The sequence below is a fragment of the Nematolebias whitei genome, chromosome 10 (genome assembly GCF_014905685.2).
Source record: "Nematolebias whitei isolate Nwh7 chromosome 10, NemWhi1, whole genome shotgun sequence".
In the NCBI taxonomy this organism is placed as follows: domain Eukaryota; kingdom Metazoa; phylum Chordata; class Actinopteri; order Cyprinodontiformes; family Rivulidae; genus Nematolebias; species Nematolebias whitei.
The window spans coordinates 16,031,333-16,057,808 of record NC_056507.1 but is presented as its reverse complement, the minus strand read 5'-3'; the positions used below and the strand labels follow the sequence as shown (position 1 = coordinate 16,057,808).

The 26,476-nt window shown below is 38.5% G+C and overlaps 5 protein-coding genes across 6 annotated transcripts in view; 3 read left to right on the top strand and 2 right to left on the bottom strand.

The window, feature by feature from the left end:
- The first annotated feature begins 1,608 nt into the window (after nucleotides 1-1,608).
- Nucleotides 1,609-5,645, top strand: rccd1 (RCC1 domain containing 1). 2 transcript variants are annotated; one of them, XM_037682714.1, is made up of 8 exons: nucleotides 1,609-1,878; nucleotides 1,975-2,163; nucleotides 2,244-2,403; nucleotides 3,909-4,030; nucleotides 4,109-4,213; nucleotides 5,005-5,169; nucleotides 5,261-5,290; nucleotides 5,443-5,645. In XM_037682714.1, the coding sequence occupies exons 1-8, from the start codon at nucleotides 1,674-1,676 to the stop codon at nucleotides 5,616-5,618; spliced, it is 1,152 nt and encodes a 383-aa protein (XP_037538642.1). In that variant the 5' UTR covers nucleotides 1,609-1,673; the 3' UTR covers nucleotides 5,619-5,645. The 2 variants fall into 2 exon arrangements, with proteins under 2 accessions (XP_037538642.1, XP_037538641.1); XM_037682713.1 differs by having other exon boundaries at nucleotides 1,972-2,163.
- Nucleotides 5,646-5,834: 189 nt separating this feature from the next.
- On the bottom strand, nucleotides 5,835-7,273 carry LOC119415565 (calcium and integrin-binding protein 1). Its single transcript, XM_037682712.1, has 7 exons — nucleotides 7,125-7,273; nucleotides 6,829-6,863; nucleotides 6,644-6,743; nucleotides 6,376-6,529; nucleotides 6,186-6,304; nucleotides 6,001-6,089; nucleotides 5,835-5,915 (listed from the first exon to the last, which is right to left on the bottom strand). Exons 1-7 carry the CDS (start codon nucleotides 7,173-7,175, stop codon nucleotides 5,894-5,896), a joined length of 570 nt encoding a protein of 189 aa, XP_037538640.1. The 5' UTR covers nucleotides 7,176-7,273; the 3' UTR covers nucleotides 5,835-5,893.
- A 2,009-nt stretch (nucleotides 7,274-9,282) lies between these two features.
- Nucleotides 9,283-16,167, bottom strand: LOC119415999 (titin). Its single transcript, XM_037683169.1, has 4 exons — nucleotides 16,027-16,167; nucleotides 15,496-15,595; nucleotides 9,473-14,709; nucleotides 9,283-9,327 (listed from the first exon to the last, which is right to left on the bottom strand). Exons 1-4 carry the CDS (start codon nucleotides 16,045-16,047, stop codon nucleotides 9,283-9,285), a joined length of 5,403 nt encoding a protein of 1,800 aa, XP_037539097.1. The 5' UTR covers nucleotides 16,048-16,167.
- A 513-nt stretch (nucleotides 16,168-16,680) lies between these two features.
- gdpgp1 (GDP-D-glucose phosphorylase 1) lies at nucleotides 16,681-18,920 on the top strand. The gene is made up of 2 exons (XM_037683400.1): nucleotides 16,681-16,789; nucleotides 17,322-18,920. Exon 2 carries the CDS (start codon nucleotides 17,330-17,332, stop codon nucleotides 18,422-18,424), a length of 1,095 nt encoding a protein of 364 aa, XP_037539328.1. The 5' UTR covers nucleotides 16,681-16,789; nucleotides 17,322-17,329; the 3' UTR covers nucleotides 18,425-18,920.
- Nucleotides 18,921-24,575: 5,655 nt separating this feature from the next.
- rhcgb (Rh family, C glycoprotein b) overlaps nucleotides 24,576-26,476 on the top strand; it is a 10,091-nt gene continuing 8,190 nt past the window's right edge. The window contains exon 1 of the mRNA XM_037683399.1: nucleotides 24,576-24,922. Coding sequence (XP_037539327.1) covers nucleotides 24,703-24,922 — 220 coding nt within the window. The 5' untranslated portion in view covers nucleotides 24,576-24,702. The remainder of the gene's footprint in view (nucleotides 24,923-26,476) is intronic.

Below are 26,476 nucleotides of genomic sequence, written 5' to 3'. Positions count from 1 at the left end.
TATATATATATATATATATATATATATATATATATATATATATATATGTGTGTTAATAAAAATCTATAGTTCACTATTATCCCAAGAAAATCTAAACCTGAAATATACTTAACCAAATTCTTAGAACTATATTCTGTTTGGGGTGGGTAGATAAAGCATTTTTTTATACTGTAATTGGATTTTTTTTTTAATCAGTTAATTTATTTTTAAAAGCCTTTTTTATATTTGTTATAAATATTTGATATGCTATCTTATGTTTACCTCAGTTTGTTTAATAATTGCTGTGGCATAGACGGAGCTACCGATCAAATTAGTGTGAATTAACAGTCTTCATTGTTTTGTTGATTATCCCATCATACACAGCAGGATTCAGAATATATTTATTAACATAAATTGAAAAGCTTTATGATTGTAAGTTATTAGAAAATAAGTCTTATGTGTATTCTTTATGGGATAGGTGTGTGTGCATGAGGCAGCTGTGGCTGAGTGGTTAACCAGCAGTCACATATTGAAGTGTCCCTGGGCAAGACACTGAACCCCTCATTGCCTCTGATGTGTGTCCCATCAGTGTATGAATGTGATCTAAAGCACTGATTAGTCTCTACAGATTCAAATTAGCTTTGTAGAGATATAGGGGCCTGTATGAATTGGTAAATGAGGGCACAGGTTGTGTTGTAAAGTGCTTTGTGTTTCAGATAGAAAGTATACAAGTACAGTCCATTTACCATTTACATCTTTGTAGTTCAACTTGGGCTATGCTGTCGGGTCACTGAGCCACATATCCTCCGGAGTTTATACGGGCATTCATATCCTTACATCAGTCTTGCATTTCTTTGAGATATGAGGGGAACAAAAACTAAATATTCTACTTCACACATCTTAAAGCTGAAACAACACAATTTTCCCCCACTCAAAAATGGCAATTTAATAGCAAGTGAAGGATGACTTTGAGAATTTCTGTATACGTGTTTAAGGAAAAACAACTAATTCAGAGTCAGAGAGTCAGGGATTCTTTATTGTCATTCGCACCACATGTGGTGGAGCGAAATTATGTACACAAGGTCCCAGTTACATCCAACAATAAAATGTATAAGAAAAACAGTAATAAGATCTAAGATATGAACTAAGAAAAACATCAACTAAATATACACTAAGCACTAATAAATATTATGTCAAACATCAGCACAAACATGAACATAATCGTAATCGAACGAACAGCACTTGGTTAAATATTGTTTTTATATAAATTGTGTAATTCATTTTCACAAATGAATCACCTGAATGCATGAAATTAAGACTAAAAGTAAATTTTTTCATCCATGCCTGCTGGAAGTTCTGCAATGGAGTTTAACTCAAAGCAGTCTGCTCTTCAGACACACAGAGTGAACTTGATATTTTTAAATATGAATGTTTCTGTTCAGTGCCCTGAGATGACTTCTGTTGTGACTTGGCGCTATATAAATAAACTGAACTGAATTTAATTGGAACCACCATTGCCACCCCAGGACAAAATCTCTAGATCCGCTCCTGTCATCTCGTTTCTGGTTTCAGTGCAACCGAACTTGCTTCGCTAAATACAAAACGCGCATGCGCAGTTCATTCGAGCGTTACTAGTTAAGTTTTGCGGGCATTTTCGTTGTTGTTGTTTACTCTGTAGAGTTTTTAGTAAGTAAATGCGCTGGTTTGGGTTTGGCTTCAACGCCTTTGGACAAATATGTGTCCAGGAGAAAGTGACTAAAAAAGAAATTGGCGACGCTGTCAGGGAAGTCAAGCTAAGTTTTCCCACAGAGCTAAATGTGGCCGGAAGAGGCTGCTGCTGCTTGAAGACGAGTAAAATCAGCGCGAGTTGGAGTCGCAGAGCATCTTTGCATTTGGATAGTAAGTCTGCTGCGCGGGCATCGGCTCCTTTGTAAGGTTAAATGACATGTTTGAAATTAAACTTAGTAAATCTTTTCCTCTCTCGTTCTTCAGCAGACAGCTGTGTGTGTGTGGCAGGTCATGGGGCACCCTGCTCTGTCGCAGTAAGCACGTGCGGCTGTGCAGATGCAATCATCAGTGAATGGCATCTCACCCTTGCCTTCCCACAAAGAATTGAATGCTGGGAGCTGCAGAAGAACGACACCACTCCATCATGGAGCATGGAGATAAACACCCAGAGCTCTGGTATTTTGAGTATTTCTAACATCTTGTGCAGCTGATAAAAAACACAATTATATTATGTTTCCTTTCTTTCTTTTATACAGATGTAAATTTGCCATTGGTGCCTGGTGGTTACATAGCATCGAAACCTCCCATCTTCCGCTCCTTGTCTCCTCACCTGCAAGCCAAGAGTCTGGCGCTTGGGGGGGACCATGCTATCCTCCTGACTGCCACAGGAGCCGTCCACAGCTGGGGACTGGGCAGGTAGATCAAACGCTGACGTATACCGTATTTTCTGCCGTATACGTCGCATCAGTTCAAATTTGTCTCAAAAAGTGGAAAAATCCATAAATATGTCGCGTCGCCGTATACGTCGCGTCTATTATGCGTCACCGCTGACGCGTCGCGTTACGTCACCGCTGACAACCCGGAAATGTGGGCTGGTGTTGTGCCAAAAATTGATTGGCTGCCAAATGGCGGCTGCGGGAGCGTGCATGGGAGGACTTTAACAAGATTAACACTTTACCAATTATGTTTGCTTGAAATTATAGTAAAGGTGTGTCTCAGTGTACCTTTTGCTGAATAAATGCACTTTGACAGTCAAATCAGCTGCATTTCAAAACCCGATTTGCGTAATCAAGCACACGCAGAGGGACGAGCTGCTGTTCATTTCTTTGAAATTTAACAAGATAAACACGTAAAAACAATTGTTTGTTTGCTCGGCTTTATAGTAAAGGTGTGCCTCAGTCTAACGTTTGCTTAATAAAAGGACTTTAATGGTCAAATCAGCTGTATTTCAAAAGTATCTGCTGCCTTGATGCTCCAGGAGCACGCAGAGGGAGGAAATCAAGAAGGAGGAACGCTGCTCGTTTCTTTCAAAATTTAACAAGAAAAGCACCTAAAACAATTATTTGTTTACTCGAAATTATAGCAAAGGTGTGTCTCGTTTGAACTTTTACTTAATAAATACACTTTAATGGCCAAATTAGCTGCATTTCGCCAGGGCGGTGCAGCTGGTTTGATGGTTGCTCCAAGCAGCGAGAAGAACGAAGGTGGAAAAGCCGATTGTGTCATTAAAAGATGGTGAAGATTCTCAGTCATCCAGGACATGGTAAATTCAAAAAAAGTTCAAGAAAAAAAAAAACAATAAAGTATAATAAATAAAGTCCTATTGTTTTTGTCTTGAACTTTTTTGAATTTGTCATTTTAGCCATGTTTACCTATTACATGATATAACGGCATGCCTCACTGGTACTACTACTCTGCTGCCATCTAGTGGCTGAAAGTGGTACTGTTCGATTTTTTTTTTGTCAGAATGAATGGAAACGGTCATATCTCAGCCGAAAATTGGTTTATAACTATGAGAAAAAAATCCATAAATATGTTGCTTTGGCCTAGTCGCAGGGCATGTAAATAATGAAGAAAAAAAAAACTTATAGGCCGAAAAATACGGTAATACACACCTGAGCTTAACAGGGCGGCTGTGGCTGAGTGGTTAGAGCAGTCGTCCTCCAATGGGAGAGCTGGAGGTTCGATTCCACTAGCAGTCACATGCTGAAGTGTCCCTGGACAAGACACTGAACCCCTCATTGCCTCCAATGTGTGTCCCATTGGTGTATGAATGTGATCCAAAATTATAAGTCTTTGTAGAGGTATAGTCGAGTGCTGTATGAATGGGTAAATAAGGGTGCAGATTGTAGGCACTGTACAAGTACAGTCTATTAACCATTTACCGTGTTGATTTGTATGAACTTGTGCTCACGTGACAGCCACGGTCAGTTGGGACATGGAGGACTTACTTCAGAAGAAGAGCCCAGGGCAGTGGAGGCCCTGTGGGGGGTGCCTATGAGCTCAGTGGCTGCAGGAGGCTGGCACTCTGTCTGCATTAGTGGCAAGTGTTGATTGAAAGTGTTGCGTTAAACGAATGAGAAGTGGGGAAGAAATGACATGCGGTAACTTTTCTTCTCAGATGGAGGTGATCTGTACGTGTGGGGCTGGAACGAGAGCGGCCAGCTTGGACTGCCATCACGAGGTTTGAGGAAAACCTCACAACAGAAAAGTGCCCACCAAGCAGGTTTGGCATAAATAAATGTGAAGTTTGGGTAGAAAACTCAAACTTTAGGACATTTTGGAAAAGGCAAATGTTAAATACAGTGTCTTTTCTATTACTTTCATTCCATTTTATTGCAAAGTATTAATCTAATATTTGTATGTCTTATCTCAACATTCAATTATTAATATAACTTTATTAAAGCATTTAAATTCTCCAGAACTTTTCAAAACATTAGAAAGAAATTAGGATCAAGTGTTGAAATAATTCAGTATTCCTTGCGCAATAATTATTCAAATTTTTTTTCAGTGTTCAGCAAATGAGTTTTTAAAGACTAAAATAGTCTAAACAATGTTTTAATGCTTCAATTTTTTTTGTATGAAAATGTTGCTCAAAGATTCAAATTTTAAACATTTTTCTTCATTGTTGAGAAATGTGTGTCCAGTATGCAAAAGGCAATGGCATTAACAAATACTATATTTTAATCAAAGAGAAATAAACCCGTTAAAACAAACTTAGGTTTATGTTGTCTTCAATGTCATAATATTTAAACTAAATATAGAAATCACTTTTATTTTGATCATATATTTTTCATATGGGTCTGTAAACTTAACGTTTTCATAAAATTAAGGTTTGGTTAAAGGAAAAAAAATTATTTACCACTCAAAATGGTCTTAATCGTGTGTAACCATTAGCTTATCTCCTTAATTAAACTAATGGCACAAGTTTTTTTTTTTTCTTGCTACTAAAATCATCTCTTGAAACTATTTGAAAGTAACATTTTAAGTCTTTATGTTCTTAATTGCACTGAACAGAACTGTGCCACGATGTCAGCACATCTGGAGAGGAGCAACACGAGGGAGAGAAATCTGATGAAGTGTTCATCTCAATTCAAGGTTTCCCTGCTCTGCTGGACGTCAATCCATCGTGTGAAATCAGGACAGTGAGCTGTGGCTCCCGGCACACAGCTGCAGTGACAAGTAAGAAGTCTCATACAAATTAAAAATGACAATAATTGTCTTTTTTGGAAGGGGGACTAGTAAATGTCATTCATACGTTTTCACATTTCAGCCACGGGTCGTCTGTACACTTGGGGATGGGGTAAGTTTGTTGTAAAAAAAAATAAAAATAAATAAAAGCTGAATCTGAATTAAATGCTTACTATAGGCTAACCAGTCAAACTAAATTAATTGTATGAGTAGGTTGAGCTATTCCAAGTCTCTTTCCTCTTTTTTTTTTTTTTTTTGCTCCAGGTGAATACGGCCAACTTGGGCACCGTACACTGAACAGTTTAGACGAGCCTCAGTGTGTGGAGTTCTTCAGCGCCGAGAATCTGCTCGTGGTTGACGTGGTGTGCGGGCCGTGGAACACTTTTACTGCTGCTGTCCAAAAGGAAGAACCTGAACTCAAAAACAGATCTCCTAAATGAGCTTGACAACATATCAGGAGGTAGAAATCGTCCTAAGAAATACTTTTCTTCCTTGTGATGTATGTAATAAATTATTTATTGATATGGTTAAATAAATTACTTTTGTAAGGAAATGTTTTTAAACTTTTATTTTACATATGTTAAATATATAGAAATTTCACATCCAATTAATAAAAAATATAAAGACAGTAAAATGTATAGATTAATAGAATTTAAGGCATGTATCATAATTAGGAGAGTAAAAAGCTGAGCATTTCCACGGCGTGTAGGAGTCTTCACAGCACAATCTTGAAAGAACTGTGGAAATTTAAATTGAGGCTGTCGGTTAGAAAAACACTAGTGTGTGTGAAATATTCACATCTGTTATAGAGTTGTTAACTACCTGACAAAATCTGGAGATCTTGAAATGACATGCTGAAACTCAGAGAGGTTCACCGTCCCATCCTTGTCAATATCTGATTCTTCAAGGATCTAAATGGCATAAAAGAAAAAGTAAGCTTTACAACCACATTCTTTTTTTTTTTATACATCCTAGCACCTTAAGAGAATAATCCACATTTAACTCACGTTGTTTATGAGCTGCTTCATTTCATCCCTAGTTAGTCTCGTGTCGTCCTTCTCACCAGTCAAGCAGTCAACCAATTTCTCCAGATCGTTGTGACCAAGGGTTCCATCATCATTAAAGTCTAAACATACGAAGTTAATGGTTACACAAGATTGCGAACTGAACTAGCTCAAGTTTTATCAACATATTTACCAAATATACGAAATGCATAGTGGGATTTGATTTCCATAGTGGCGGAATCACTGAAGGCGCTTAAAAGATCCAGGAAATCTTCAAAGGTGAGGCTTCCATCTTTGTGTTCAGATGTCGAGAATACCTTGCAGATTCTTTCCTTGAAAGGGTTGGCCTAGAACAAGAACAAGGTCCATTTTATTAATACTTCAACCACTTCCTGCAAGCCAGAGTACACTGCATTGTACACTATCTGAACAAGAAGTAAGAAAAGCACACACCACCCCACCTTCAGCTCAGGCAGACTTAACATCCTCTCCATGGGTACTCTTACATCTGGAATGCCCTTATCTTCTTTAGGCAGCAGTTCTGTGAATCTATTATGAGCGCTGAAAAGAGCAGCAAAGCCACAATTAAACATGCAAAGTCAGGTTACATAGATTAATTTAACTTGTACAAAAACTCATTACTTACAGAAGAATTTCTTGTTTCGTCAAAAAGGTCAGCTCCTAAAGGTAGTTGTAAAAAAAAAATACTAATGAAAATAGACCAATTTTCCGGTTTTGAATTTTGACATTACCATAAGCTTGAAATTTAAGAGCATAGAGAAAGCAGACGGTAATAAACACCCCCGTACTTGTTAAATTAGGACCACTGTTATATTTTGTCCTAAAACTTATTTGATTTAGCTGTTGCCGTTAATCTCGATTTTACGTTATTTAGCTGTTAGTACCGTGAAAAAGCAGCCAATACTGACAATAAATACTTACTTGGTATTCTGACAACGCATCCTTGCCAAGGTGACTTGATGTAGTTCCCATTTTAAGCTCTTCAACTCGAATATTCCCTTGTTTTTGATAAACAGACAATACTCGGTGAACTGCGACGAAGCTACAGGTTTTATTTTTGCTTACTTCCGGGTTTGTGTGCATGCGCGGTAACGATGCGCGTTCCCGTTTTTTTCTGGGCGTGTCTGCAAAACGGGTTCCATAGTGACGTAGCTGTATCTAAACTTTATCTTTTTCCATTTCCCCCAGGAATAAGGTCTCAAGACTTGCAATTATAAATATTATATAAAAATAATATTAGAGTTGCATTTATAAATACTGTATTATAAATTGCAATAAATGCAATTATTTTAATTGCATTTTTACTGTAGTCTATTGTTGTTTGTACTTTATGTTGTCTGTCTTAAACAGGTCTCTTGTAAATGAGTCCTCATGTCTCAATGAAACTAACCTGTAAAGGTTGAATGAATTAATGTTTCACCAGTTATTGGAGGCAAACAATGATTTTTGTTCTTAAGTCGTCATGTGATTTTATATCTATAAATGCTGAAATGATGCAGCATATAATGAAAGTCAAAATATATAAGTATTTTCCCTTTATTAAAAAAAATAGCACAATAGCGCTATATGGTAGGTGTGTAAAAATGCTTGAATTGAAAATGACCTATCAAGAAATGTAAACTTATTTGTCAAAATTCAAAGTTACGAATCCTAAATGTTGCTTTATATGTAATATACATTGTTATATTGATACTTTTACTTTAATATGGTAATTTTCTTTAGTGCTTTAGTAATGATCTGATTGTATATTCTACTAAGTAAAACTTAAAAATCGCAAAATTGTCTTAAAGTTTTATTGCACAATAAAGAAAACGACAGCAAAAAATACACATTTTTCTATGAAAAAAAATCATTCCTTATGCTTTCTAAAAGAAGCAGTTAAAATATTTAAAAAACTTAAATGAGGTTTTAGTTCTACAGCAAGTTATAAATTTAATAATATATAAGTTGAATGAATGGGGAAAAATAGATTGTTTTCTAAATCACTAAAATGTGCTCAGTTGAACTAAATATGTGTATAACTAAACAAAGAAAATAAAAGAAAAGAAAAGAAAAGTGAATGTACAGAAGGTTTGAAAAAGGTTCATCTTGTCATATGATCAAGTGACAGGGAAAATAAAGTCTAAGCTCCTTGGTTTGTGTCCCAGTCTGTTGTATCTGAAACAGAACAATAACAGCAAGAGTAAAATTACAAATACTGTACAGGGGAGGTTAAATGTAACTATTATTGAGGTTGTACCTGTCATTTTTGTTCCTTCTTTGGTCTCAGCTGGAACCCCAGTGCCATACTCATTTTCCCCAGTGACTCTGAAGAAGTAGATTCCTCCCTCATCCAGGTCAGACACCTTGTAGGACAGTCGGCGACATTTGTCCGTGAGTCTTGTCCACCCCTTCCTACTAATTTCTTTCATGTCTACAAGGTAGTTCTTCACAGGGGCTCCTCCCTCATTCTCAGGGATGTCCCAAGTAACAGTAGCAGAGTTCTTAGTCACATCTTTGACTGTTATTTGGGTAGGAGGACCAGGTGAATCCAAAACCCTCACATTCAAGGTCAAAGTTGCAGATCCAGAAATATTTTGGAGTTTCACTGTGTATTTGCCAGAATCATCACGTGTTGCCTGTTGCACTGTGATAGATGTGGCAGAACTGCTGGTGTTAATGATTCCTTTTACCCTAAGATCTACATCTGCTTTGTCCCATGACACACTAGGAGTAGGTTTACCTGTGAAAGGCACAGTCAAAGTAAAGGAGCTGCCATCTTTAACAAGCAGGGTCTTCCTCATCTCAGGGCTAATATTAAATCTGGGTTCCTCCTCTCTGTCGATGGCTACTTCAGGATCTGTTTCAGGGCTGGGTTCACTGACACCAATCTTATTAATAGCTCTAACTGTAAAAACATATTCTTCTCCAGCTGTGAGTCCAGTTACTGTAAATTCAGTCTTATCTGTGTTGTGAACACCAACAGCCCAGTCTTCCTCTGCTGATTTTCTAAATTCAACTCTGTATCCAGTAATTGATGCTCCCCCATCAAACAACGGCTTGTTCCATGTTAGACTGATGGCTGACCTGGATGAATCAACTATGATGGGCTTTGCTGGAGGAGAGGGGAGAAATTTTGGATCTTCTGCCAGAGTAAGAGGGCATGGTAAACTAGGCTCACTTAGACCAGCAGTATTTTCAGCAAACACTCTAAATTCATACTCACATCCTTCATGTAGGCCAGAGGCCTTAACCCGTAGGTCATAGACTGCTTTTTTATTGACCCTGACCCAGCGGACGCCATGCTTTTCCCTTTTCTCTATAATGTAACCACTAATACAACTACCACCATCAGAGAGAGGCCTCTTCCAGCAGACAGTCATGGTGTCCCTGGTTGCACTTGTGACCTCAACATCTGTTGGAGCGGATGAGATAGTGAAGGGATCCATGGCTTTTATTGGCACACTCTCCAAAATCTCACCCTCCCCATATTGGTTGACCGCCCTCACCCTAAACAGGTACTCATTTCCTTTGAGGAGCTTGGTTACCTTACAAGATGTTGCTATCATGTCACCATACAAAAGAATCCAGGAAACACGACTAGTTTCACACTTTTCAACAATGTAATGCAAAATCTCTGCACCACCAGTCTCATGAGGGGGTCCCCAAGACAAGGTGCATTTTTCTGCTGACAGTCCAGACACTTCCAGAGGGCCAGCAGGGGGGCCTGGCCTATCCAGCACTTTGCAGGTGACAACTTTAGATGTGGTACCAGCGGTGTTATGCAAGGTCAGAGTATATTGCCCAGAATCTTTCCTGACACACTCTCTGATAAGGAGAGACGCATGGGTCTTTGTCACTGTTATCTCAATTCTTCCTTTGGTACCAATATTTCTTCCATTTTTCAACCAAAACACTGTTGGATTAGGGCGGCCAGAGATGTCAGCATCTATTCTTAGGAGCTCTCCAGCTTTCACTACCACCACCTGTCGAAATTGGTCATCCAAGATAATTTTGGGTGGCTCCACATCATGCTGCACTGTAATAGGTCCAGTGGTTTCAGATGGTGCACTGACGAGATCAGCTGCATTCTTTGCAATGACACGAAAATCATATTGTTCACCCTCCGCGAGCTCGGTCACTTCCAGACATGTGTCCAGTAAATTTGTGAAGTTGCACTTAAGCCAGCAACTATCTGGCAGTTCTTTACGTTCAACAATGTAGCCAGTTATTTTAGCCCCTCCATCGTATTTTGGTTTGTCCCATGAGAGTGAAACTGAAGTATTTGTTACATTGGTGACTGTGAGATTGTAGGGAGGCTCGCACGGGTCTCTTGCTGCTACAGGTTCAGACGTCTGACTGCAAGGTCCAACACCAGCCATATTTTCAGCACAAACCCTGAACTCATAAACAAGACCTTCTTCAACACTTGTCACTTTGAATTGGGTCTCTGTCACTGGGCTTCGGTTTAGTTTTGTCCATAAAATACTGCTTTGATCTTTGCTTTCAACGTGATAACCAGTAATAGGGCTGCCACCGTCATTGTCTGGTTTGCTCCAAGCAATGATCATTACAGATTTTGAGGCCTGCAGAACATGGAGGCTGGTTGGTGGACCAGGTGGTTTGAAAGGATACTGGGCAACAATAGTTTCTGTTTCAATGAACTGGCTTTTTCCATAACGATTTTCTGCAGCAACACGAAATTGATATTCAGTGCTTTGTGTTAGTCGGGAAATTTTGATTGATGATCTTGCCACTGTTGCTGACACATTCTGCCATATTGAGCTGCTTGTGTCTCTTTTCTCAACAATGTAGTTGGTTATCTCACACCCACCAGTGTAAATTGGGGGCTGCCATGACAGAGACACAAAGTCAGCACTCACATCATCCACACTGAGGTCACTTGGTGGTCCAGGTCTTTCAAAAACATTCACAAAGATTTCAACTGATGTGATTCCAACTGAATTAGTCAAGATCACTTCATACACACCAGCATCAATCCTGGTTGAATCTTTGATAACAATCTGAGATGTTGAGTCAGATGTGTGTACATTTACCCTACTTGTCTCTTTCAGTGTATTTCCCTCTTTTTTCCATACTACTATTGGTGGTGGCACACCCATGAATGGAACATCAATCTTAAGATCATTTCCTGCCTTTACACTAAATGTGTTAGTCAGCAGATTAATAACGGGTTCAGCACTAGTATCTTTTACCATAACAGGTGTCAAAAGAGATTTCGGTTCACTCCTTCCCTTTTCATTAACAGCACTCACTCTAAAGAAATACTCTTTTCCTTCTGTCAGCCCATTTACAGCTACTTCTTGTGCTTTACTCTCAGAATATTTTATCCATGTATCTTCCCCCTCTGCTTGCATTTCTACAATGTAACATGTGATTTTACTCCCTCCATCATGATCAGGCTTTTCCCAAGACAGTCTTGCACTATTACAAGTGACGTTGCTGAGAGTGATTTTTCCAGGAGGCAGTGGAGCCTCAGACACTTTAACTGCCTCGGGAGTTTCTGCTGGCAGTCCAGTTCCAAAATCGTTTACTGCCAGGACACGGAAGAAATAGAAGGATCCTTCCTGTAGATTGTCAATTTTACAGAAATTCCTTACACAGTTGCCGCAGACACTTGTGAAAGCCTTTCTTGCCTCCTCACGTTTCTCTACAATGTAGTGAGAAATCTTTGCTCCTCCATCAATAAGGGGAGGCTCCCACGAGATGGACACAGAGTCTCTCTTTATATCTTTTACTTCTAAATTTATTGGTGCACTGGGAGAGTCCAAAACTCTGACATTGATGAATGCTGATTTAGTGCCACTGCAGTTCTCAGCAGTCAATGCATACTTTCCACTGTCATTTCTGTTGACATTCTCTAACAGTAGAACAGTGTAGGAGTTTGTTATCTCAATTTGAGTACGCTCACTCAGAGGGCCACCTGCCTTTGACCACTTAATTTCAGGCTCTGGTCTACCTCTGATGGTAACATAAAGACGTAAGGTGGAACAGGCTCTGACATTGACCGTTTTTCTCAAAGCACTGTCCATTTCTATCTCTGGTGCTTCTAATTTCTCAGCTGCAACCACAGACCCAGGAAGATCCACATGCTCTCCAATACCAGCAGAATTCATAGCACGTATGCGAAAATTGTATTCTGAATTTTCTCTGAGTCTTTTCACCATGTAGCTTGTGTCCTGTATACCTGTGCTTGGTGTGCATGTAATCCATTCATCCTCTGCTACTTCTTTCATTTCAACAACAAACCCACTGATGGTTGCTCCACCATCATATATGGGTTTTGACCAAAACAGAGACACAGTGCTTCTGGAATAATCTGTCACTTTTGGGTTGTTAGGTGGACCAGGAGGGTAAATAGCATCACATACTTTAATATACTCGCTTGGTTCACTTGGTGCACCCACACCAGCAGCATTTTCAGCAAGAACTCTAAACTGATAGTAATGGCCTTCAGTAAGTCCTGTACATCGAAAACGCAAATCATTTAGCCTTCTCTTGTTGCATTTGGTCCACCGCACACCCTCTTTGTCACATTTCTCCAGAATGTAGCCATCAATCTCTGAGCCTCCATCACTCTCAGGCCTTTCCCATGTTAGTAATACAGAGTCACCAGTCACAGCACTGCTTATAGGGGTAGAGGGTGCACTAGGTGCCGTAAAAGGATTTTGTGCAATAAAAGGTTCAGATTCAAGGAATTCACCAGCACCAAATTTGTTCACGCCAGCAATTCTGAATATGTACTCTTTGCCAGGTACCAGTTTTGCCACTTTGTAACTTACAGCTTCAACATGCGGTTCTACCCCTGTCCATGTGACTCGACTAGTCTCTCTTTTTTCAATGATGTAGTGGGTGACAGTAGCACCTCCGTCATTTAGAGGGGGGTTCCAGTGAAGATTGCACTTCTCTGCACTCACAGCTTTCACCTTCAGTGGTGCTTCAGGCGGACCAGGTCTATCTAAGACTTTAACGTTAACTGGAATGGATGTCATTCCACCAATGTTACTGAGGCTCAAGACATATCGTCCTCCATCCACACGTGTGCATTCCCTGACTGTGAGAGTTGTATGAGTGATGGTGTTTTTTATATCCATTCTTGGTGTACCTTTGTCAATTTCATTTCCACCTTTCAACCATCTAACTTCAGGAAGAGGCTTTCCAAAGTAGTCTGCATCAATAACAAATGCCTCCCCAGCTTGAACAACAGTAGTACTCTTAAACTGGGGGTCAAAAGATGCAGTGGGTGCTTCAATAACATCTTGAGCAAGAATGGTGATGCTTTCTGAGGGCATACTCCAAACACCAGCACTGTTCTTAGCAGTTACCCTGAACTCATAACTTTGACCTCCTGTCAGATCTGTGACTGTGAAGAGATTCTCAATAACATTAGTGAAGTTTGCCTTCATCCATCTGCCATCTGGCAGCTCCTTCTTTTCAACCAAATATCCTGTAATAGTGCTTCCACCATCGTACTTGGGTTTTTCCCACTGAAGGGTGATGCTGTCTCTGGTCACAACAACAGCTTCAGGTTTTCCAGGCGCATCACAGGGGTCTCTTGCTACATAGCATTCAGATGTATTACTACATGGACTCAGTCCAGCAATATTTTCAGCAAGGACTCTGAATTCATACTCAATGCCTTCCTCCAACCCACTTGCTTTGAAACGGTTGTCGGGTATAACAAATTTGTTGAGCTTGGTCCATAAAATGCTGTTCTTCTCTTTACGTTCTATGTGATAGCCAGTGATGGGGTTGCCTCCATCACTGGATGGAGACTCCCACTCAACCACCATGTTGTACTTAGTCACAATGGAAACATAGGGAGTGCCAGGAGCAGCAGGGACACTAAATGGATACTGTGCCATTACAACTGGAGAGGTGACTGCAGTGCTTTTTCCGTGCCTATTTTCAGCAAACACTCTGAACTGGTATTCATTTCCTGTTTTCAGTTTTGTAACTTTGATTGTGGTTCTTACTGTTGTTGCTGACACAGTCTGCCACTCTGTACTTGTAGTTTCCCGTTTCTCCACTATGTAATTATCTAGCTGACAACCCCCGGTATATTCAGGTGGCTCCCAAGAGATAACAGCATAGTCAGAACTGATCTCATCGACCCTCACAGGCCCTGCAGGTGGATCTGGCCTCTCAAGAACAACCACAGCAACTTCTCCCATGTCTTTTCCAGCATTGTTTCTGGCCGTAACAAAATACTGTCCAGAGTGCTCCCTGGCAGCATGTCTGATATGTAGGACAGTCAGTGATGCTTTAGTCAAAACCTCTAGCCTTGATGTCTCCTTAACTGCATGGCCATCTTTTTGCCATTCAATTTTTGGCTCAGGGTGTCCAGTCACAGGGATTTCTACTTTCAGTTCTGCACCATTCTTGATAGTGAACGTGTTAAAAGTTATCTGGAGTCTTGGCCTAATAGCATTTTCTTTGTCAGTTACGAAGGCAGTTTGGACCGGTGGGTTGTTTTCTTGATTCTCTGCAGAAGAAGCTGACTGACCTAGAGTAAGGATAGAGAAGCAATAATCAAAGTGTAGCATTTATTACATAACATTGGCACACACAAAAATCTACTTGAACACAAACATTAACTTGTTGAGTAAACCTATACAAAAATAAGTTTAGTGAACAACATTTTTTTTTTTTTTGGTTAAAATATGGACAAGTAAAAAATAAACACTACATTATGCTGCAAATTGGGAATGTTATTTTCTGAAATTACAGTCATGGCGCAAATTATAATATTTATACACAAATATGCACGTGAGGAATATTTGACACCTGTGGAATTAGATAAGTTTGGAACTTAGCCAAAATATTTTAATTGAAAAATGTTTAATATAACTCTCTCCCCAATTGTGATTTTTTTTTTTCCTTTTTAGGAGTAAGTGTTTTTGAAGTGCGTTTCTAGTCTCAACTTGTTGTATGAGCTTTTTTCAAATTAATTTAGTTAACTATTTTACCCATCAATAATAGATCAAATGTCAAACTTGTAATAAAGAAGGTTAATTATTATTTTTTTTAAACATGATAAAATGCTTTAAAATGCTGTTTGGATTTGTGTATTTCAACCTATCTGATCATAATAGATGTCATACCTAAATGGTAAAGTCCAAAGGTCTTTAGAATACAACAGTTTATTTAAACTGTTGTTTTAGTTTAATGAAATCGTTGCACTCGTCCACTTAAATTTGATGATTTTTGTTGTTTTAAATGTTGTAATGAAAAATTAGAATAATGCAATCTAGACTCCATAATAAAAGGATAAAAGCACATAACACAATACCTTGGGCAAAAACCTGGGAGGACAGTGAAACCATTGCATTGGAATCCTCAATACCATTTAATCTGGGAGTCTGAGGTTTTTCTTCAGCTTTATTTTTCATCTACAAGCAGTGAAAGAACAAACTGTTAGAAAAGTTTTGATTAAAAAAAGACAAATTAAACACTGACATAAAGCATGATTTCCCCCCAATTTCTGAAAACTGATTACTGTACTCTGTTGTAATATGTAGCTTAACCTGCATAAATTTTGTTGTAAGTAACCTCTTGAATTACTGATATCTTCTGGTCAGTGTGTGTTAGTAACAAAAACACTTGATAGAATTAAAAATAACTGAGTTGCAGTGGAAGAAAAATCATTTGCTTTGCCTAACATTATCTAGGTTTAAAACATCTGATTTAATAAAAACTCCAGACAGAATTGCTATCAACAGTATCTAAATGAAAAGTAATTCTTATAATGTTACCCACAGCCATAACTTGTTAATAAATTTTGTTTAAAAATAAAAACAAACAAAAAAGCAGCTGTACTTACTTCATTTTCAGTCGTTTCCATTTTTTAACTTTTTCAATTTGGGCTGAAATGTAGGAGGCAAAAGTTAACTTAAATTCAGCTTGCTCAGACAGAACTGTGAGTGTGAAGAAAGCCCCAAACCTCTCAGCAGACACTCGCAGTTCTGCCAGTCACTGCCTGCTTTAGCTCCAAAACTATGCAGAGACTAAAAATAATCTGAGTCACTTTGGACAGCTGGTCATTCTTTCAAACTCAGTTTAGAATACAAGTCAGCTATGAAAAATGTGAACGTTACTCAGCAAGTAAATATTGCACTGAGTTACCAAATGACATCATAAATAAATAAATACATAAACTTTTGCACTTATTGAATGGTGGGTGAGTTTCAAGAGTTGTCCTGATATAAACTAAATCATCAGTTTCAAAATATAGAAAACAAAATATTTCTTCTTTTTTTTTAATGAAACTTAAATCTAATGAGCAAAAGTTTGTAAGTTCATTTAACCCACTAAAAAAGTAGAAACAAGCGCTAAACCGTTTCAAAATAGCTTTGGAAACACGTTTTACTTTTAAGCAATTGTTTATGCTTTTGTTTTGGTAGAGTAAACCGGAAACACACCGTAAACATGACGTCAACGCGGAAGTTAGCGTAAGCAGCTAGCCGGTGTTAGCAACAAGACTTCAAGGATTCAGAATCAACGGGAGTGAGAGTTCTCTGTTTTTAATGCAATAAATATGTTCTCAGTTTGAAGACGTTGACCTTAACTCGACGGTTAATTAAAAGGTGAGGTTTCTGAAGACATGCAACGTTTTTTTAACACATTTTTCATTAAAACAATGTAATTAGTAGTTCTTAACTTTTGTTACACACTACAATCCTGATTTCAGAGTTAGCGGTTTATATATATATATATATATATATATATATATATATATATAATTATATACATATATATATATATATATATATATATATATATTTGACCTCGTCTCCAATAGTCAGTTATTCAAAATTTTAAAATGTAGTTTCTTAGTTATTAAAAAAAGTTTTAATTGCAATTAATTATGCTTTTATTAAGTTTTAATGTTTTCTAGTTTAATTCTATTGTTAATCAAAATTACTGTGGCTGACTTGCAGTATAAACATTTGACAAATGATGTTTGAACATTTATGAAAACCATTTTTACAACTGTTCTTTCAATGATGAGTACAGTATTTCACAATCTATGAGTACAACTGAGTGAATCATTTGAAGACGATGTTGTTGAAGATTTAGCAGATCTCACATTTCCATGTTTGTACTGGTCCTGAACAGATCCAACCATGACGCTGCAGTTTACGTACAGCCGCCAGGACTTTGTCACAGATGTGAGACGAAGGAGTGAAAATTGTCCGGAAAGGGTGCCACCGCCTACGAGGTTTGACACAGTCATCCAAGATGGCTGGACAGACAGGATGGACAGAGGGCTTTTCCGCTATCATCTGGGTGACGTAGAAACTCGCATCCTGCCAGGCTCTTGTGGCTATGTGGCTCAGCTAAATATTCAGCGAGGAAAAGAAAGAAGAAAACCTCAGGAGATACTAAACATTAAGCAGGAGTTCATTCCAAGTCAGTTTAACTTTAACAAAATCAATCCTGATGAAATTATATTTGAGATGATAAAAACCACAGATGCAGGCTTAGAGATGTCTGACGGACAGGTGCCTCAAACCTGCAGGACAGTTGTGCTGATCAATGTGAGCCCGTTGGAGTTTGGACATTGTCTCTTTGTACCGGATCCTTCATGCTGTTTCCCACAGATCCTGACAAGAACCGCAGTCCAGGTCGGTATTGAGTCCGTGCTCTTGAGCTCCGACCCCAGTTTTTGTGCGGGGTTCAACAGTCTTGGAGCCTTTGCATCTGTCAATCATTTACACCTTCATGGGTATTACTTAGACCACAAGCTTAAGATAGAATCTAGCCCAGTGAAGCCTTTGGTACCTGAAAAAAGATTTTATCGCATACAGGATTTCCCGCCAGGATTTATGTTTTACGCAGAATCCGAGGAGGTGGAGAATGTAGCAAGAAGCATCTGTCAAGTCACAGACTTTCTTGTGGGTGAAAACATTACTCACAATCTGTTCTTTACAAGAGGATGTCCGCCATGTGATCACATAAAGGGCACAAAGGATTGCAGTTTAAGAAATGGTGTCCGGGTTGCCATCTGGCCCAGAAAAGCCTGCTTTGGTACTAAAGAGGAAACTGACATGTGTGTTGCTCTTTGTGAGCTGGGAGGACATTTACCATTTAAAAGCAAAAAGGAGTATGAGTGTGCCACGGAACAAGATGTTGTGAAGATAGTACAGAGTTATCTTCTACCCGATGATGAGTTTGACACATTGGAGCGGCAGCTCTCAAATCATTTATTGGCATCATAATGCACGGAAAGGAATTTTAAAAAGAACACATTCAGTACATGGATTTCTTTTCTTTCCGAACTAGAAGTTAAATTTTAGTTCAGTGCTCTCCCGTTTTGGTGGCAAAAAGTTTCATAAAGTATTTCCGGTGTACAAGACTTGGTAAAAAAAAAAAAAAAAAATCAGTTATTGTGATTTCCATGGAAACAGTTAAAAACTATCAACGAAAAGTATGCAGTTTAAATTGACGCTGTATTTTAATGCATTTTCTTTTTTGAAATGTGCTTTTTTTCTGGTTTACAAAGAAATCACAAAGTACTTTGATATACACAATGATTACAAACATTATATTTAGCTAAATATCATTGTGGTTTAAAAGACAAAGAATGAAACCCATCTGTACAAACACGATGAGCGAGCTGGATGTTGAACTCCTTGTGCATGTGGATACTGTACGTGTATGAATATGCTATTTTTACTTGCTATATGATGTTGAATTTTGCAAGGACGAAAAAAGTTTTCTTTTGATGTCTTGCTCAAAGAGAGTCTGATGAATCTGCCTCAGATACTTTGTGTTCAGCTGAAATTTGCTTTTCCAACTGTCCAGCCTCAGTCTTTTTTTAATCATCATTTAGAGCAACTGCTAGATCTGGAAAGCATTGCAAACCTGAGCCAAACGTTATGTGAAAAAACTTTATCGACTCTCTTTGCTGTAAACCTCTAATTACTGGGACAAGGTTTGACAGCCGAGACGGTTTAAAGCTCTGAACTTTCAGTGTGTGACGTTTTTGTTGAAGTGTTGACATCAAAGCCCTACAGTGTCATAACCACGAGTGTAAAACTAAAGCACTTTTTATGAGCTTATATCTAACAAGTTATTTGCATAAATACTCTCTTGTTACTACAGAATCCTTGAAGGGACAAACCACTGGATTGGACAATTTTGCTTATTTCTCAGTCATAATAGTTTTTTGTGTGTGTGTGTGTGTGATTATAAGGGGAGTGGTGACGCAGAGGTTAGAGAAGGTAGCGTCTGTGATCGGAAAGTCGCCGGTTCTACTACCTGGACCAATAATGTCAAAATGTGGGTGGAAAAGTCCACACTGTCTCCACCCACATTTGCCCCGCTCTGGGCCCTTGAACAAGGCCCTTTACCTAGGTGCCCTAGATGACAGCTCTCTGCTCCACTCAGTGGTCTGTGGTTGCGTCAGGAAGGGCATCCGGTGTAACAACAATTGTCAAGTCTTCATGCGAGTTTAAAAAGCTTGAAAGCTTAGAGAAACTGAATAAAAAGCTGTATGTTTCAGATGTTTTGGGGTGTCCAAATTTAAACCAGTGTATTATTGTACAAATGAGAAGCATTGCAGTACATTCTGTACATGACCTAATGAACTCTTCACACACACTTTTGGAGGTCACTGTAACGTGCTCAGCCAGTCTTTTTCTTGCCACTATGTTCGTCATGATCTTCACACTGAGCTGCAGTTTGTGACCAAATCTCCTGTCGAGTGCTTTTAATGTTGCGAAATGTTTACACCTCCATGTACTGAATGTTTCACAGCCTTCCTGAACTATGAAATAAAGGTCACAAATATATTTATTCAAATTAACCTGATTACTGTTTGTTTTAATTTACTAAAAAATGTGATGTAAAACTTTTGTCAAAGTCACAGTTCATACCAGAGTTTTAGTCCAACCTTCAGTTGGTCAAGAAATAGGTGTTTTGGTTAAAGCTTGAAAACGTGCACAGCTCATGCAATATTACAAGATGTCGAGCTCAGGGTGTATGTTGTGGATGACTCTCAGCCACACATCCAGGCTTAGCTCAGAATCTGTAAAATGTTGATTTATAGCCATTTTTGTGTTGCTAATGTGGGTTAGCTGTGGCTGTCGTCTCTTGTTGAGGCGACTCCAAAAGTTATTGAGCTGTAGGTGCATGTCTAACGGGTTTTCCTAAAGTCTCATTAAAACCTGTCCATTTATTCATGAGCTCTTTTGCTAACAGACAGTTTATGCTAAAGTTATTAGCAAGGATTGTGTGAGTGAGTCTCGGCTGGACACACCAGATTTAGCTTTATCTGTGAAATTAGTTGAATTATAGTTATGTTTGTGTTTTCTAAGGGCAGTTGCTGTGGAGGCCAACTTGAACTGGGCTAACTCCAAAAGGACATCAGTTGTAGACGTACATCCAGTGATTATTTCTTACGTTTCTTTAAAATCCATCCAGTGGTTTATGATGTTCTTAGCCAACAGACAGAGCGGACACTAAAAAGTTAATAGCAAAACTTTATTCAAAGGTCCTGGAAAATGTGTTAGCTCTTAGAATATGTGTTGGGGAGCCCTCTCATCTACTACACCAAATGTTAGCCGAGTTGAGAGTTGTAGCCATTAGTTTTTTTTAAGGTCAAATGTCTGACTTTCTGCTTTTCATAGATGAAATACAGACATTCTAACTGAGTACACTATATTTTTTTTATTGGTTAAAATTCCTAATCAAAAATATATACGTTTTTTTCCCCAATATAAACAGACGTAGTACAAGAAACAAGTAAAACGGGTCTAAACCGAGCCACCTTTGGTGTTGCAAACTTTATGAGAAACTTCTGCTTAGTCAAAATATCTACTTTCAAGAAGACCCATGGTGTTTATTGACAATTAACATATGGAACCCGTCGGTGCAATTCTCCAAGGGATCACTTGTGAGGAGCGAGTTAGTTGATTTTTGGTTTATATTTACAGTCAACACTGAGATCAGTGTACCGTTTAAAAATGTTTATGGAGGTGCGAGGTTTTCCATTAAATGAAATCTTATGACACTGTTTAGTCTCTTCCTTTGTGACAATGAGAAACATGTGAAAGGATGTGTGTAAACTGAGAATCTCAACAGAGATGTGAGCTTGACCAAAAGTTTTTCTTTTAATTTGCAATGCTAAAAATCACGTCAGCTTTTGATTACTGATGAAAAAACTGAGAATAATTCAAAGTTTAGCAAAGAAAAGCTCACTTACAATGCTTGTTTGTACCAAAATATACATAGGCAGATTTTTCATCTGGTCCTTATATTAAGTCTGGTGACCGTGGATTAATCGTCCCAGAAGAGCACATCATCTGCCAGACTACCATCGCCAGGGTAGCAGCAGGCTGAGTACGATCATTGAGCAAATATCTGTTCATCCATTTTAATTAGTGTCTTCATCAGGGAGAGCATTAACTATACATTCAGCTTTCCTACATTCATATTTCTCCTGATACGCTTTAAAGAACGGGACAACATTGTCACTTGTGCTCTTCCATTAGTTGCCTTTTAGAAAAGACGTTAATAAACGTAGCCTTTCCTCTAAATCCCGTCCATTTCTGGCAGTTTTTTTTGCTGTCACAGTGACATGAAAACCCAAGCAAAACAAACGCCAGACCGTCTGCGAGCTGATGTGTTTATCCAGGTCTCGTGTAGCTGATTTTCCTGGCATGATATTTAAAGCATGACTTGCTGAAATGACTCACTACTTCAGTCCATACATTAAGGCCCTTTGCAATGTAAACTTGGAGGTACAAATGCAGCACCGTGAGAAAACGGGGACGCCTGAACCAGCGGGATCAGCATGTGCTGAAATGTTTCATTGCAGACTCTGTGAGCGCCATGTTCCAACAAAAAAAAAAAAAAAAAAGGAAAAACACAAGCAGTATAGGATGTCCTAGAACTATTTCTGGTATACCAATGAACTTTAGAGCACCGTGGGTAGGTCAGATACATGCAGACTCTCCCAACCTGGTCCGATTAATTTTTTTTAAATGGTTAATATTCCTAAAAATACCAGCTGCATTGGGTGAGACCTTTAAAATCATTAAGCGAAAACTGATTAGTGCTTAGTTGTTGTTTTTTTTAATTGGGAGTGAAACACGTTTGAATGTAAACGCTGAGGCTGCTGCCCAACGTCGAACAGTGTCCTTGGTTTAGCTGATTACATTTATAATTTGAAATTAAATTTAGCTTCAAAACTTGCTGTTAAACAAAAATGGACAGAAGATCAAAAAGTCGATGTAAAGACTTATGTAGGGCTAAATGGGTGTGGGGAAGTTTGTACAGCATTCTTCTCTTATTCAGATTACCTTTATCCTTTTGGAGATAAAGTAACAAAGGCTTTTAATTTTCTATTTTTAAGCTCATTATGTTATAATTAGAATCTGTGGTTGGTAACTGCACTGACGTCTTTTTAAATTTAGTTCAACTTTATTTTATTTTTGGATCTTAATACATTGTGGTGTCTTTAAGTCAGATTTTGTTCATTTTGGACTGTCAGGCTTGTTCTTTCTATTGTTCCCCCCCCTAAAAATAACTGTTTTAGTTTTATGATTCGTTTTCCTTTTGTAAATTAAAATTTAAGACACCATATGATAATTCAAAATGCAAAGACAGGTGTGTTCAAACCTTTGATTCTATTCAATTCAATTTATTTATATAGCCCCAAGTCACAACAGAAGTCATCTCAGGGCACAGAACAGAAACATTCATATATACAAATAATAATTTAACATTATTTATCTAAGGAGCAGACTGCTTTGAATTTAACTCCATCGCAGAACTCTCATCTTGAGCAAGCACGAAGGTGACAGTAGAAAGGAAAAACTCTTTCATGAGGAAGAAACTTTTAGCAGAACCAGGCTCAGGACAAGCGGCCATCTGCTTCATCTGCTGTGTTTGTTAGGACCAGGAAGGAGGAACAGATACACAATGGCAGGTTGAGAATCACATGTTAATATAGAAACAATATCAAATGAAAACTATTCAATTGTAAAAATGTATTTTAAGAAATTAGGTCAATTTGTCCTCCAGTAGTCTAAGCCTATAGCAGCATAACAAGCCAACCCTAACTATAGGATTTATCAAGAAGGAAAGTCTTAAGCCCAGTCTTAAAACTGGACAACGTGTCAGCCTTACAGACACAAACTGGAAGTTGGTTCCACAAGAGAGGAGCCTGATAACTGAAAGATCTTCCTCTCATTCTGCTTTTGAAAACTTTAGGAACTGCGAATAAGCCTGCAGTTGGAGAGCGAAGTGCTCTGTTAGGAAAATATGGGACAGTAAGATCTCTAATATATAATGGAGCTAGGTTGTTGAGGGCTTTGTAGGTTAGAAGTAAGATTTTAAATTTTATTCTGGATTTGACAGGGAGCCACTGGAGAGAAGCTAAAACTGGAGAAATATGATCTCTCCTACTAAAGCCAGTTAAGACTCAGCAGTTTGGATTCACTGAAGACTTTTAAAGAAGTATTTGGATATCCAGATGATAAACCATTGCAATAGTCCAGTCTCGACGTGCTGTCAAATAGTTTTTCCTTGATCATAAACTCAGCTGCATGAATCAAATGAATCTATCTGAATGATTTTAGCCTAGTTCAGGATTCGTTACATGACACACAGCAGTGCTATTAATAAAAAAATGATTCCAGCTTTCATCTGACTATATTTGCTCTACACAAATTTCACATTTGAAATAGTTTTTAAGCACTTCAGTGAAGAGCAAAGTTTCGAACGGGTTGGTTTATAATTTGAAGTGATTTTACAGCAGTGGCAAAAATATATAAAAAAATAAATAAAAATCTTATTTAGGCTTCGGCTGTGAATCGTGATTCCACGGATCATTTGTGTCGAGCTCCTCTTTAATGAGGTTGGCACACCTGAACACACATTCCAATTCATGCTTTACAGGAGCAGAGGTTTATAATGGGCACGAGGAGCTCTCCACCCTGTGATGTAAAGAAAGAAAAAGAATCCAGGAGGAGCAGAAACCCATCAATATATTCTGACGTTTTACAGAAATGCCTGTTGACTTTTACTGACATGCAAACAGTGCTTGTATTAAGGGAGGAGTGGACTGTAATTATTACTTTTGATCAAATTCAACAGATGAGTCTGAGAAAGACAACCGTAAAAGAAACCTTTTTTAAATCATGTCAACCTGTTTTTCATCTAGATATGAGTCATGTTTCCTCTGACAACATACCCTTAGAATTTGTTTATGCTACTTTAATGTTGATAATGAAAACACATCATTGAAATTGACAATATCATCCAGACCAACGTCCCTGAAAAGACATTCCTTGTGCAGGGAGGGAGGAGCTGCTGTGGGAGTGTCTTCACTCCAAAATCCCTTAAACCTAAACTTGAGGATGTTCTGAGGCTTTTCTGCACTGTCTTGTCTCCTTCAGCAGAAGAAGGCAGCTCAGCAGAACAAACCGGAGCTCTTCAGAGACCCAGACACCCTCGAGAAGCGATCAAAGATTCCCATCAAGCTGAAACGATGGGAGCCTGTCAGAGCTTCAGGGAGATGTGCGACCGCACAAAAAACACTAACATCCGCCTCAGCCTCCCTGCAGTTTGTGTGGTGTGGCAAACAGCCATGATCATCCTGTTTGGAGTTTTTATTCGGTACAACGAGGAAGCAGATGCACACTGGGTAGAGCACAGAAAAGCCAAAAATATAAGTGACATCGAGAATGACTTCTACTTCAGATATCCAAGTAAGTCGTTTTTGTGTTTTGTTCTTGGGGAAAAAATTCAGAGCAATCCCTGTTGTTATTTTTTTAATTAAGCAGTAAAAAAAATCTTTATGAAGCATATATAGTAAAATTTAGGCCCTTTAGATGCTTGTTTAATAATGTATTTTTCGTTATAAGTTTATTATTTTATTAATATCAAATTAAAAAGAGATCTTATGTTGTGATGAGCTTTAATTTTATTCCAAATTGCTGACTGATACCCCTGTAGGTGTGAATTTCCCCAGGGTTTGACTCCACTGATGCTTTTTCTATTGTCACTGCAGATGATTTGAATAAATTATTTTGAATTAAAAGAAAGTTTATTTTTTATTCTGTAAAATGTGTTAAAATTCTGTGTATGTTGATTTTTTTTTTTTAGGACAGATTATCCAAAAACTATCTCAGATAAGATGCTGGAGTTGTACTTTTTTCCTCAATGGATCAGCTGATGGAAGCGAGCCTAATCATAAAATAATTAGATATTTGTCATGTTCCCTTTAGGCTGAAGTCAAGTCTGACGCACCTGTAGTTTTTGTTTGTGTATTACATAATAGGTAGTTATCTTTGTGTTTCTTTTGAATGTTACAAGAAAGAGGATAGTGCTACATTGTACATGCATTGGGAACTCGCTGTGCCCTGTGACATGTCAGGCAGCTGCTTGTTCCGTCATAAGATACTTCCAAAGAAACAATCCAGTTTTCCTCATGCCTGGATTGAATGGATGCTTGATGATGTTTCATATATAATCCATTATTTTTAATTTATTATTTCATCTGAACCACTTTTACAACATTTAAAGCATTTCAAGGTTGGCTCTGCCTGCTCCTCAGTACAGGCTCCCCTCAGGGCTGTGTGCTGAGCCCACTCCTGTTCTCCCTGTATACATACCATTATTAAATTTGCTGATGACATCACGGTCATCGGCCTCATCAGTGGAGGGGAGACTGCATACAGGGACGAGATCAACAAGATGTCAGGTTGGTGCTCTAAATTCAACCTGCTGCTCAACACCAGCAAAACTAAGGAGATCTTCAGGTCTCTCTTGTAAATGAATCCTCGAGGCTCAATGGGATTTACCTGTCTAAATAAACGTTGAATGAATGAAAAGAAGATGGTGATTGACTTCAGAAAACACAAGAGGGATCCAACCCCAAGTATCAACGGAACTGTATTCATCCGGTGTCGTCCTTCAAACTCCTAAGGACATATAGCCGATGACCACTGCTGGACCACATCCACACTGGTAAAAAAAAAAGAAGCCCTCGCTAGAAGACATTGCCAGCATGCGTTGTTTCAGGAGAGCGAGGGCAATCATTGCCGACCCCTCACACCCATGACAGCACCTGTCATGGGTGTGAGGCACCCATGACAGGTGCTGCTTTAAGGCACCTGCTTTAATGCACCTGTACCTCCTGCCCTCTGGCAGGAGGTACAGGTGCATTAAAGCAGGACAAACACTCAAAAGTTTCTTTCCCTGGGCCATCAGGTCATTGAACTCATAAAGTGTGTGTATGCTAATGGTAAACAAAGTAAAAA

What these genes read in the sequence shown, in the direction of transcription:
- LOC119415999 (XM_037683169.1), bottom strand. Translation starts at nt 16,047, where the DNA reads ATGGAAACGACTGAAAATGAA. An exon ending in TGGAAACGACTGAAAATGAA is followed by an intron (nt 15,596 to 16,026) that starts GTAAGTACAGCT and finishes CACTGCTTGTAG; the next exon opens with ATGAAAAATAAAGCTGAAGA. An exon ending in AAAAGCATGGCGTCCGCTGG is followed by an intron (nt 9,328 to 9,472) that starts GTCAGGGTCAAT and finishes TTACTCTGGCAG; the next exon opens with AAGATCCAAAATTTCTCCCC.
- LOC119415565 (XM_037682712.1), bottom strand. Translation starts at nt 7,175, where the DNA reads ATGGGAACTACATCAAGTCACCTTGGCAAGGATGCGTTGTCAGAATAC. An exon ending in TAAGTCTGCCTGAGCTGAAG is followed by an intron (nt 6,530 to 6,643) that starts GTGGGGTGGTGT and finishes TTCTTGTTCTAG; the next exon opens with GCCAACCCTTTCAAGGAAAG. An exon ending in TGAAGCAGCTCATAAACAAC is followed by an intron (nt 6,090 to 6,185) that starts GTGAGTTAAATG and finishes TATGCCATTTAG; the next exon opens with ATCCTTGAAGAATCAGATAT.
- gdpgp1 (XM_037683400.1), top strand. Translation starts at nt 17,330, where the DNA reads ATGACGCTGCAGTTTACGTACAGCCGCCAGGACTTTGTCACAGATGTG.
- rccd1 (XM_037682713.1), top strand. Translation starts at nt 1,674, where the DNA reads ATGCGCTGGTTTGGGTTTGGCTTCAACGCCTTTGGACAAATATGTGTC. An exon ending in GCACTCTGTCTGCATTAGTG is followed by an intron (nt 4,031 to 4,108) that starts GCAAGTGTTGAT and finishes TTTTCTTCTCAG; the next exon opens with ATGGAGGTGATCTGTACGTG. An exon ending in GCACACAGCTGCAGTGACAA is followed by an intron (nt 5,170 to 5,260) that starts GTAAGAAGTCTC and finishes TTCACATTTCAG; the next exon opens with CCACGGGTCGTCTGTACACT.